General features: G+C 32.0%; 2 protein-coding genes across 2 annotated transcripts; one reads left to right on the top strand and one right to left on the bottom strand.

Moving 5' to 3' along the window:
* Positions 1–7,005: 7,005 nt before the first annotated feature.
* On the top strand, positions 7,006–9,821 carry LOC116131414 (heat shock factor-binding protein-like). The gene is made up of 5 exons (XM_031417058.1): positions 7,006–7,140; positions 8,312–8,365; positions 8,925–8,948; positions 9,044–9,086; positions 9,682–9,821. Exons 1-5 carry the CDS (start codon positions 7,138–7,140, stop codon positions 9,819–9,821), a joined length of 264 nt encoding a protein of 87 aa, XP_031272918.1. The 5' UTR covers positions 7,006–7,137.
* A 1,092-nt stretch (positions 9,822–10,913) lies between these two features.
* Positions 10,914–11,534, bottom strand: LOC116131413 (protein RALF-like 33). Its single transcript, XM_031417057.1, has one exon. The coding sequence runs from the start codon at positions 11,511–11,513 to the stop codon at positions 11,133–11,135; it is 381 nt and encodes a 126-aa protein (XP_031272917.1). The 5' UTR covers positions 11,514–11,534; the 3' UTR covers positions 10,914–11,132.
* Between the last annotated feature and the right edge of the window lie 1,710 nt (positions 11,535–13,244).

The following is a 13,244-nucleotide window of genomic DNA, read 5'->3' on the forward strand; positions in this document are numbered from 1 at the left end:
GCACGAGAGGGTCCCAAATTACGCTTAACGAAACTTGAGCAATGTAAAGAGGCAATGCATTGGAATACGCATGAAACCCGCCGTTAGCCCACACGAGCCATGCAGCCAGGCCCATGGAAAAAGACGAACCCAATGAGGCCAAGTGGATTAGCCATAGAGGAGGGAACCAAAAGGGTTTGGCCAAGGCGCGGTACTTGGAGCCCGAGCCGAATAAAAAGATTATGGTAATGGTTAGAATAAGAGGGGCTATAGTGGAAAATGCTAACGACCGGAAAGTACTTTTGGTGATGACCATTTTGTCCACGGGTTTAGATTTGGTCGTGGTGGTGGTGGTGGTGGTAAGGGCGGCCGGGGTGGTGGTGGAGGGAATGGTTTTACTGATTTTGTAACGGTTATGGAGAATTTGAGATGAAGCCATTGGGAATGGGAATTGGTGGAGGGAAGATGAAAAGTTAATGGGAAGTGTAAATTTATGGGGAAAATGAATGCTATGGAGCAAATATAGGTGTTCTTTAATAAGTTTGATAAGTTTTAGTGTGCATAGATTATATTTAACTTATGGCCAAAAACATCTTTCAATCATAATTAATTTTAATTAAGAGATATTTGGCAGGATTTAGTTGTCATTCTTAGATTGATTCAACATTAATGTTTCAATTAACATGGTATTAATTTTTAAGTTAAGGACAATGTATCTAATTTTTTTTTTATTTGAAATAATTTGATAGTTGTTATATACTTATATATACCATTCTATCATTAATGCCATATTAATTGACTAATAAAATCTTACATTAATTATATTATTATTTTAATTTTAGATTTGTTTGAATTAAAATGGGATATTTCTGTTTGTTGAATAAAAATCCTAATTAGTTTAGAGTTACCCTAGGATGGGAATGATCAACTTCCCATTGTTTTCATATTGATGTTATCAGGCACGTAGCCACATAGAGTGTTGTAGGTTTAATTGAACCCGCTCAACTTTTTAAAATTTTCAAAAATGAATTCATGTTGATCCCACAAAATGAATTATTAATTAACATTTTTTTAACACAAAATGAATTATTACAAGTATTGAAAGAGCATTTTTTGTGATGAAAATTGTAAAAAATCGACTACAGAATCGAATGAGAGACCAATTGTTAAATGATTGTCTTATTATATATATTGAAAGAGAGATATTTGATGGAATTGTCAATGAAGCAATTACGTGACGTTTTTAGAATATAAAAAAATCATCGAGAACAATTGTAGAATTGATAATTTGATATGTATAACTTTTAAAAGTCAATTTTTTTTTTATGTTTATTATTTAAATATATATTTTATTGTAAATTTATCAACTTTGATGTTTTGAACTCATTAACTCAGAATCTTGACCACGTCCCTCAATGTTATTGTTTTTGCATATTTGAATTCAAAGAACAAAAACTCGTTTTACGGAATAAAAATGTTTCAACGAGATAATCTCTTTAGAGTATATACAATTTTATACTCATTTAATCTCTGAGAATTAGGGTTTTGTAATATCTTATTCATCTTGCAATTGCTTTTGGAGCATACTTGCATTCTCTTATTAATACCATAGAAAGTTAAAAACATAAGAAATTTGAAGAATTAAAACCGTTTTCCTTTTAGTCATTTATACTTATCAATGAAATATCAAAATCCTAACAAGGAAACAAAAATTTTATGTACTAGTTCGCTATATTTTCCAAAAATTAATTCTAAAGTATATTGACATACCAAGTAAGTTCTACGTATACCGGTGATTTCGTTTTTCTAATTCATAGTCATTTGGGATATTTTATAAATAATTTTCTATTAATTGAAAGGTAATAATCTAGAATTTATGAAACCAGAAGTGGAAACTTGACATTTCGCTTAACCTTGGATGGGAACTTATCGTTTACTCTATAAAAAATAAAAATTGAATGGATTGGATTGGATTGGATTGGATTAAATTAATATAGTTACTATTTGTGATTAAGAGATGATTAATTACTATTGGATTAATATTTTTTTGTTTTGAATTGGCTGTGGAGACGAAGGAGGTGGCGCGGGTGGTTTGCTTTGAGTAATTTTTTATTAATTAAGATTTTTCCGCTAAAAGAAAATTTAACTAAAGATTTTGATTTTATTTTTGGTTAATATTTTATAAGTTAAAGAGTTAGAGCATCTCTAATGGTGCTATTTATTTTTAAAAGTATCTTTCTCATAAATAAATAGCATCTTCATTAATTTTTAAATATAAAAAACATAATTTTTATTCAAATCTAATAGACTTTTTAAATTTAATGAAGATACTTCTTATTTTTAAGAAAGAGACTTAATGGGAGAGAAAAATAATAAATAAAATTCATAGAAAGTTATAGTTTATTAATTAAAATTACGATAAAAAGTGAAATTTGACTCTCTAGATGTGGAGAGTGAAATTTGACTCTCTACTTTTTAATTTATATTTTAAAGATAAAGAGTCTGTTAGACTCTTATTTTTATGGATTTAAGAGTTTAATTCATATAAAGGGTCATTTGAAGATATTCTTTTTACTAATTTATTGATTAATGATTAACTACAATTAATTTTTTTTTAAAATAAAATTATATTTATTGATTTTGTTATTTATTATTTTGGTAACGCAAAAATTAAGGTTAATTCTATTAATTAACAAAAATTAAGGGATTTTGATTTTGATTGGGCAATACTACACTTATAATCCAGTCACACAAATTTTCTCTCATAACCCTGACATGACAGCAATTGGTTATCTCGCAAATAGATCTCGCCTATCGAATTATGAGCTAACCAATTACGAGTTGACACATCGGGGTTATAAAAGAAAGTTTGTAAAATTATGTTTTGAGCCAATATTTATTGATTTTGTTGTGGTTAGTGATGAATTTGGAAAGCGAAAGATGAGGTGAAGTTTTGGTTTTTATGTGTTTAGAGATATTAATGGTGAAAAGTTTTGATTTTGTGTACTGTGGGGTGACAATGAAAGTAATGAAGAAGATGGTGCTGGTGTAAAATATGAAATTTAAAATATATATGGCTATTTTGTTAATTTTATTAACTTGGGGTTATAATGGAATTTATTAATTTATTTAATCAAGATTTATAAGAGTAAATAGGTTATTTCAATGGTCAAATCTGGTCAAAGAGAATTTTTAATAGAAGAAGACTAACGTTGGGTGGAATTTTGATGGTTTTTTTGGTTTCAATAAAACTCGGGTGGAAAAATGAATTTTGGTCTTACGAAAATGGCACTTTGTAAAGACTTTTCTCTGAATGATTTTATGATTTGGCATTCTCATGGGCAACCCTGAAATGAAATAATATAACAAATCTAAAACATTTTTAGAGTTAAAAAAGACATACCTTGAGATTTTATTAAATAACCCAAAAAAAAAAAAAAAAAAAAAATCTAAATTTGTAACATGACAAAATTTTTCTTAATGTTGTCAAGCTGTTAGAATTTACATGAATATATAATTATTTTTTATAATCACTCTTTCGTTGATATTTTAATATATATGATACATGAATTTTATTTATATTAATAATCTTCCAAACATGAACACCATGAACTTCCCAATCAGAGTCACAACAATGGATTAAAGAAGCCCCTCTAGTTCATTAACAGCTTCATCCACCACTTCATCGACTATGTTAAGGTTGGATTGAGCAAGAAAGCTCAAGGGTGTTAGAATATTTCTCACTAGATAGCAGTGCAACATGGATATTACTTAGTTTACTCTAATATCTCAAAATAATTTCTGGTGATGAATTTGTTTGAAATTAGAAGAAAAACAAATTATATATAAAGGATGTTCTTGGATAGAGGAAATATAAAGAAGTATATATAATGAAGATGAAGAATGGTGGTTAGTTTGGTAGGTGAAGTTGTTTACATGAGAAAGAGAGATTGTTATATAATATATGAGTTGTAATGAGGCAATCACGAGGGCAATATTGCATTACCTAACTACCTTTTAAAATAAACAATCCAAAAAATCTCTACAAAATAGGTTTGGGTCTACTTAGTTTATTATTCTGATACTTTTTAGAATAATATTTTGAAAAAAAGTAAAATTGGGTTGGTTATTACGATGTAGGATTTAAAAATTTATAAAAACACCCCATAAGTTTGTTTATTTACTAAACAACCCTATAATAAAATATTGAAAGTTAACAAAAATACCCCCACCTACCCATTAAATACCGACAGCCGACTAGCACCACCGGAGGGTGGTCGGAGTCGTCGTATCGACGCACGACCGATCAGATCCAGCTGATCGTGCGTTGATATGACCTTTTCCGGCCAGATCCACCATGAATTTGGCCGAAAAAGCCTAGATCGGCGCATTACCAGCTAGATCCAGCCGGTAGTGCGCCATTATACCAGATTCCGACAGTGGTGGCAGGAATCTGGCAAATGTGGGTTGTTAGGGTGTTTTTATCAATTTCTAAAAAAAAAAATTTAGGGGGTGTTTAGTTGATTAACAAATCTAAGGGGTTTAAAAATATTTGAATACTATAGAATAATATTTTGAGAATAAAGAAATAAATATGTATTTTTTGATAAAATAAGGAATAGAGTAATAAAAAATTGTACACCAAAGGCCCGATCAATTTCCCATCCTGGTGACTAGTGTAATTCTAAACTAATTAGAATTATAGATAAGGCCGGTTGCACAAATAGAAATAGTGTATCTCATTTTAATTCAAACAAATCTAAAATTGCAATAATAATAATCTTTAAAAAATAATAATAATAATTTAACTTTTGTTCGAATTGTTCGTTAAAAGAATAAATTTCTTGTCACACCAATTCCATTGGTGATCACACCATTAGCGTTTAAAATTTAAGTTTGTGTAACATGGTATCAAATCACTGTTAGCATTGTTTGTGTTGTGTTAATAATGTGTTTATATTTTACTTATGTTGGTTACTTTTCCTTTTTGCAACCTTTTTTAACATTGGTGAGGGCATTAAGGTCATTTACCTTTTCTACCATTAAAAGTGATCAAAAGACATTGACGATAGCGGTTGAGAGTAATTACTAATTATACTAATGAACCCCTATATATGAACAATAGCACTAACTAATTATACTAATGAACCCTTTATATGAACAATAATATTAACCTCACCAATCCCTCTCACTAATCTCTCACTAACCCCATGTGAGAGTTTGTGATTGACTTAGATAGACGGGACTTATTATTGGACAAGTGGGACCTATGTGAACTGACGAATTGTGAGTTGACACGTGGCGTTAGTAAGAGAAAGTTCATAAGAAGTGTTAATGAGTGTAGTGTTACTCTTATATGAAAATATCACTATATTTTAATATTTGAGCTTGTATATATTAGTTTTTTAAGCCTATGACTCTCGATGTTACTCTAAACATGAAAAATGTTAATGATTTAAAACCAAGAAAATTGGGATTGAAAAGCTTGTGTTTATATTTTCGAAAGTGGTTTTTTTTTTTTTTCTTCTTCGTGGTTATCAATTAAATATTTTTAGTAGTGGTTTTTATTCTTTTTACAATAAAGTTTTGAGTAAACGACATGTTCCCACCTAAGGTTTGATGAACCTGCTAGTTCACATCCCTGGTTTTATAAATTCCAAATTTTTACCCTTAAATTAACAAAAAATGGTTTAATTTAATGGTTAAATGGTAAATTGGTCATTTATATTGCATTAAATTTGAAATAGAAATAAAAATTTCAAAATAACCCTCCAAATCTCACATTTCTCTCACAAGCACCCTCCACATCTCAAGTTTGAAATATGATGATTGTACCCCTATGACAGAAATGCGACTTGGCAGCTTGTGGATGACAAATAGTGAGTGTGGGAGGCCAGTGGAGGTCTGTGTTGAGGAGAAGATAGGGGTTCGAATGGTTGTGAAATAGGGTATTTCTGATGTCAAAACCAGCCAGAATCTGGCTGTAACTTGGAGATCTCGCAAGATTGAGGGGCTTTCAGCTGGCGATTTGTGGGTGCATTGGGGTGGGAGTGTGAGGGATTTTGGTGATTGTGGCATGGGGGTTCTGCTGGTGGTGACAGCCTCAGGGGAGCTTGGTGATGTTTGAATTGGTTGGAAATGGCCTAGGAGTGGCGGTGGGTGAGACTAAAAGTCGCGGAAATTGCACAATCAGGTTGCCCTAGTGGGCGACAGTCAAGTGAGGGCGAGGGGTGCTGCTCCTAGTCTCCTTTGTGTCGCTACTACCGTGGCTTTGGCCTATCTATGGTGCCAATTATGGTGGCTAGGGTTTGCCCATCTCGTAGGGGTGCAATGAACAAGCTTCCATCTTCTAGGGAGGTTTTTGATATTTAGTCACCACAATCAAAAGTAAAAGTTAAACGGAAGTTTGGTAATAACACATTTTATATTGTGTCAGACCCTAACATTGTTAATTTAAGGATGTGAATCTAAAATTTTTGAAACAAAGGGTGGGAACATGTCGTTTATTCTAAAGTTTTCAATAATGATAGGGTGTTTTTAATAATTTTAGAGAGGGGTTTATTTTTTAATATTAAACTCATCTATTTCGTTTGGACTTAAAAAACACTCCTACTGTTGGTAATATAATATGTTCGGTTCTATCCAATTTTAAATTCAAAAGTTTGTCTTACCCCTTCTATCACTTACCAACTTAAAACAATTTTTTTTTTTATTCCTCATTATTTTTATAAAACATTTAAAAATTGTTAAAATGCTAGAATGATTTCCACATAATTTGTTATTCTTTTATAAATTTTATATTAATTATTTTGAGGAAAATACATATTACCAAAAATACCATTATTTTTATTTTGTCTTAATTATAATTATAAACATACTAAGAATAAATGAGAACATTTAATAAGAATAATATTATATTTATCAAAAATTTTAAACTTATGATACAGTTAATTCATTTTCCGTAGTTACAGAAATATCCTCAAACTTTTGCTTCTCTCATCTCTTACAATCCCAATTTATCGAAGACACAAAACCAATCAGGGATAATTCAGTAATTTGAAATTTCACGTCTCTATAGTTTTTCTGAATCAATCCTCATCGAAAAGCCAAGGTTAGGGAGGACTCGAACTCCAAGCTTTGTCGACCAGGAACTTGAAAATGGTAAGTATTAGCTTTCAAAAAATTACCGATCTTTGAAAATGGTGTCGCATTTTATTATAATTACTAAGGAAGATTCAGCTGAGATTTAGAATTTTCACTTATTTCAGTCTAATAATTCATGCTTCCTGACGAGGATGATATGTGTAGTTTAGTTTCGCTGCTTTTAAATTATGCATTTGAGTGCATTAAAATGTTCACTTATCTTGTTATAAATCATTTTTCTTGTTCCGTTTGGTTGTCGAGAAAATTTCAGAGCTGAAATCTTGTTATAAAACGTCTGAGTTTCTGTTACCTTAGAGTATATTAAACGGTAATAAAGAATAAATTGTAATTTTGTTGAGAGATTGGTCGTGGGCTTTGTTAGTTTACAAGGAATTGCGTTCGATTTTGTGTTTATAATTTTGGTAGCATATTGATAAAGGTGGAAATTGAAATTTGAATTTGATTTCATTGATGACAATGTTTTGAGTTGCTTAGGACTTGTAGAAACTATAACTTTTCATTTTTCAAAACATTGGTGTCACGGTTATAGATTGAAGTGTAATTGCATAAAATGCAAGAGCTAATTAGCTGAATAATCTGATCTGAAAGCCTTTTCCAATCATCCAAAGGTTGATTTGTTTCATTTACTCTTTGGTGTAGACTAAGTTTATTGTAAGTAAGGTATCTTGATACGTTGACAGAAAGAGAAAGGAAGCTCTTGCATGCAGGCTGTTAGTCGAACTACTGTTTCTAGTTTTTATTTGTTTTTGAAGATCATTGTGTCGTAGGGGCCTATTTAGAGGTGGAATTTTTGCTTTTCTTGGTGTAGAGTAGGTTTATTGTAAGGTTGCTCAAGTTTCAAACAAGTTCTTCATTGCAAACTGTTAAATCACTGGGTGTTATAGCATGTATTCCTCCCACCTTGCTTACTGGGTAGGGGTAGTTGAAGGTTTTCTTTGGAGCCAAAGTACAAATTTCACAAGGATACTTTCTCAGTTCATTGTTATCAATTGAATGATTTCCTTCAGCATTCTTATTGTAAGAACCTGCTGTTTAATCAGTCACAGTGGATACCGTTATCATATATTGACGATCTTGAGAATATTTCATATTATAGTGTGAGCAATGTAGCATACCTTTGTAATAAGACATGTATTGAGCTTTGCATAATTTTCTTTCTCTTGAGCAGGATGCACAGGATTCAGAAGATCCGAAACAGAGCACTGCAGATATGACAGCTTTTGTAAGTACCTATGCAAGATCTCACAAATATTTGTTTATCATCGTTTTCATCTCAAGTAGATCATTTTTTTTTTTTTTTTTTTTTGTTTTTTTTGTTTTTTTTTTTTTGTTGAGGTTGTCACTGTTGAGAATGACTGTATGAATAGATTCTTTGTTCGAGATTTTATGATATGGTATTTAAGCAGAGCATACATATTTTAATGATAACAATCAGGACGTGTATGAGCACTTTCATCTTTTTAAGCTGGAATGTCATAGTACGACTCTCTGTAAAATCATGGTTAGGATCTTCATGCATATATACCATGGAACGCTGGAATGGGCACATCATCTGTGCATCTGATGCTCCTCTTCCTTTTACATAATTTGGCCCATGTTCAATGTCCACTATATTGAACAAGACACTGGATGGTTGTGATGCCCTGGATGTATGAAAGAAAAGAGAAATTCTATTGGGTATTTTGTCTAAAATTTTATCATTTCTGGTCGTTTGCAATGTTACAGTTGTGTAATTGAATTAGTCCTGAACTGTTGCTGAGTCCATTTAATTGTATTTGCAGGTCCAAAATCTTCTTCAGCAGATGGTTTGTTTTCTCTTTTCCACTGTATAAACTTCTTTTGTGAAATACTGAATGTATTGTGAGATATGATGCATTTCTTTTATTGTTTCATCTTGCAGCAATCTAGGTTCCAGACAATGTCCGAGTCCATCATTACGAAGAATATCCTTTTCTATTTTGACACATTAATGACATGTAACTGGGGATTTAAAACAATTATAATCTTAAAATTATGTGTCTCTTCTTGGGGGTTGTTCTGACATTTTGGGGAAGTTAGATTCGTTCATCCGTAGTAGTATTTGAAAGGAGTCCATTACTGTTCTGTGGTATCTTGCTTCACTCTATTTATGATCATGTGTTACATAAGTTCATTATCTCTTGAATTGTTACATTCACATTGTTGCAATGACCTCTTTTTGATTTTTGCCTTCAATTTTTGGGGTTAGGGGTAGGGAGTTAAGCTGATTTTAGAGAACATCATATGCTTCAATGAGACTTCATACTTGACTTTAATTTCTTGTGTTGTTTAATTTTGTTTGTTTATACCCTTATGGAATGTTTGATCTTAAATGCTGGACTACTTCTCTAAGATGTTATGGAGAAGCTTGTTCAATTCACAAGCTTTGAATTCATTTTGCACATTGAATTCTATTGGCTGCATTGCTGCTTATACCGTAAAATGTGTTGTATGTTTTCTAACACACTTGAAACTGAGGTGCATTAAGTGGATTTTTGGTTTCCTTGATTACAATTGCACTCGATGAGATGGGCAACAGGATAGACGAGTTGGAACAGAGCATCAATGATCTCAGATCCGAGATGGGCATAGAGGCCTCTGCTCCTTCAGTTCCTTCCAAGCCAAAAGATGAACCCAAGACAGGCAATGATCCATCTTAAGGTTTGTGACACCACACAATGTCAGTTGAATACTGCATGGATTGCTGCCATCTTTTTGTTTCTGCATCTGTCATCTGCAATACTAAAAGTTTCAACTTTAAAAGCAGATGACTCTCCAGAGATTTGTAATTAAGGCTATTTTTTATTGTTATTTTCAGTAAGAAATTAATACATATGTTTTTCTGATTGACTGCAGAAATGGCCAGTCTGTATTATAATTCATTCAAAACTTGAATTTTGAATGTCAGTCTGGTGTTCATATAGTTTGTAAGTAGTACATTTGGTTGCATCTGAGAGGGTATTACTATTTGTTTTAATGTATTTATTTCTTTTTCCCATTATTAAATGAATGATGCATGCGTATGCGCCACTAATTAAGGCAACTAATTCAGATGAAAGTAGAATTATATAATGTGTTGATGTTATTTTAAGATCTAAGGAATTGGATGGTAGCCCTCCACTTGGGTGGTCCAGTAAATTTTTAAAATTTAAATGTTAATATGACAAAGACATATGAGGTGTTGTTTGAGTGGCTATGGATAAAAAAGAAAGAAAAGATGCCATAATGATGTAGATCACATCCACTGATATTGAGTGCTTTTAAGAGAATGTTAATTGCATTTGCACCTTTGCTTTTACTCAGCAGAAGAACCGGGTTCCAGAATTGACATTCATGGGCTCCCCTCCAATGGCTGCCAGTTCATTTATAGCTAACAATTTCTCGACTTCCAAAATAAATCAAATTTTATAAAGACATTGCCTTTTTATATGAAATTACCCGCATTGCAAAATAAATCAAATTTCCTTTTAAATTAATAAAATCAAATTTCTTTTATTTTAAATTAATAATTATATTAATAAAGACTATGAATTCTAGGCCTGGCCGAATCAACTTATTTTATATATATATATATTTAAAAAATATTAATTGTTTTATTCGGGCCCTCAGTATTATGAAGCAACATTTCTTGTCTGAAGAAATCTAATCTTGTCTGAAATCTGAAGAGAGGAATTCAAACCACAAATCTACACAAGACCGAGCAAAAAATAAAATAAAATAAAAAATCTGGAAATTGCAAAAAGGACAAAGCATAAACACAACACAAACAATGCTCATATTGATTTGATACCATGTAACACTAAAACGGGCAGATCAATATAATTTACATTAACTTATTTCAATAATTCAACCTCCCCTTCTTTTATATGTATTTATATAAAACAACATTCACCAATCAAGCACATACGAATTAACAATTTTAAAATAAACTATAAATTATAAAAATAAATAGAAAAACAAAAAAACAAAATTTAACGCCTGCAACGAGTAATGGCACTGCACCCGCGAGAGTATGGGTTGGCCTGACCCCCGTGTCGACAGTTATAGTACGATGCGCCACGTCGCGAGCACGGCACAGTGTTCCTCCTCAGCGCACCGTAGCTTATATACCTCCTCGTCGCTAAAATGCGCCGGTTGATCTCACTGTCCATGTCAAACTCCAAATCGAAGTCTTCATCCTCGACAGTCATACACTCTCCGATAGATCCGGTGCACTCCGGTTTCACTGGAAGGAAGCCCAGCTGGTAACCTCCATTGATATCAATGGCTGATGCTGAGGAGATAGCCACGTGGACGGCCAAGACTATTGCAGATATAACGAGGAAAACAGCACTGAAGTTTGAGGCTCTCATTTTTGGAAACTCTTTATTTTTTTGTGTTGTGTAATTGTGTCGAAGTATGGGCAATGTAAAGGATTTTAAGTGACGGCTAATAGCGAATTGCCACTGGATTTATAACTATTTACGGTGTTGCCACTTGACTTTAATGTGACTCGCTTTTCTTAAACTTTACGGCTCTCAATTACTTTCTCAACATCCAGTAAATCATCTTTTGACCATATAGTCATTTTCATAGTCTTCTCCTTTTTTATTTATTTTTTATTTTTTTATTTTTAAGAGTTAAAACTTGACGCGTATTTGAAAACTTTACTGATCTCGATTACTTTCTCAACATCTACTAAATCATCTTTTGACCACATAGTCATTTTTATAGTGTTTTTTTTTTTAGTTAAAACTTAGGAGCGTATTTGAAAAGTAATATATTAAATATAAATTACTATTAGGTGATCGAGTGATTAATTAGGATTCTTAAGTATATTACTTAAAGGTTTTAAATTCGATTCACCTCGACCCTTAATAGGAATGACTGTTGGAGTTTTTATTCAATCAGTAGTTTCAAGGTCTCGAAAAATTAATCGACATATGTATAAACTGATTTGAACACTCCAATCATAAAAAAAAAAAATTAAAATATTTATATCTATAAATATTTATCCATACAGAGCTGCTGGACACGCAAGCCTGTGCCGTTGGCCAGCTGGCGAGGATCTGGCAGCAGTTCACTGAAGTTGGGCGCTGGTAACGGTTGGCTGTAGGTTTAAATTTTAAAATAACTTTTAAGCTTAGGAGTAATTGTGTTTTTGACAATGTGATTATTGAATATCTGTAACTTAGTGGGTTTGAGGTGTAAAATGAAAGTTGATGGTGACGATAAGTACAAAATAATTGGGTTTAGTGTAAAATTCAAACAAAAATCATGGCAAAAATGAAGAAAGGTGAGGTAGTGGACCAGAACTGTGACAAGGAAGTTGAAGATGGTGTGATGTTTTTCTAACAAAATCATGTGAATGCAATTAAAAGATGTATTGGTGTACCCAAAAGCCCACTCATATTGGGTCAAATGGCAAATGAAAAGCGCTGCCCGCGACAGCTGACACTCCAGTCTTAAATGCTATAATTTATCCGCGTTTTGTGGCACGTTAGGAAGCGTTTCTTTTATAAAGTAAACGTTTCCTCAATGACCCTTTCCCACCTAATAAATTTCAAAATATTACTTTCTCACCCAAAATTAATATTCTATTACTATTCAAAGGAAAAAAGTATCTTTATCATCACCATTAGAACCTTCAGTGTCCTCTATATAAAACCCCTTCTCACTTCGACATCTGATTTCTCACTAATTGTTGGTCACCGCAAAGGTATGATTTCTTGTTTTTAGAAGATTTTTGACTCATTTCAACGGTAAATATTCAATTGGTTACCACCTTTTAATCTATCAGCCTCCACTCTACAAAAACCCTTTTATCTTAGTTCCTGGTAACTTGTCAAATGCCAATTGAGAAAGTAAAATGTCATTAAGGCAAACCTTGGGTGGGAGAAAGTCGTTTACTCTTTCTTTATACTATACTAAACAAATTTTACAATTATGTCAATTTAAGATAAAATTATTCTTTTTTAATAATTCTTGATCTGCCTCTAAATTTACATTCTTTTCGCATTAATGGTGTATTATCATGTCAACAACCAAGTAATTACTGAATAATAATTATTATCATTATAAAATTCCTTTTTGATAATTTTAAA

Source organism: Pistacia vera, unplaced genomic scaffold (assembly GCF_008641045.1).
Source record: "Pistacia vera cultivar Batoury unplaced genomic scaffold, PisVer_v2 Contig233, whole genome shotgun sequence".
Lineage (NCBI taxonomy): Eukaryota > Viridiplantae > Streptophyta > Magnoliopsida > Sapindales > Anacardiaceae > Pistacia > Pistacia vera.

What these genes read in the sequence shown, in the direction of transcription:
- LOC116131414 (XM_031417058.1), top strand. An exon ending in AAAATCTTCTTCAGCAGATG is followed by an intron (nt 8,949 to 9,043) that starts GTTTGTTTTCTC and finishes TTCATCTTGCAG; the next exon opens with CAATCTAGGTTCCAGACAAT. An exon ending in CGAGTCCATCATTACGAAGA is followed by an intron (nt 9,087 to 9,681) that starts ATATCCTTTTCT and finishes TTACAATTGCAC; the next exon opens with TCGATGAGATGGGCAACAGG.
- LOC116131413 (XM_031417057.1), bottom strand. Translation starts at nt 11,513, where the DNA reads ATGAGAGCCTCAAACTTCAGTGCTGTTTTCCTCGTTATATCTGCAATA.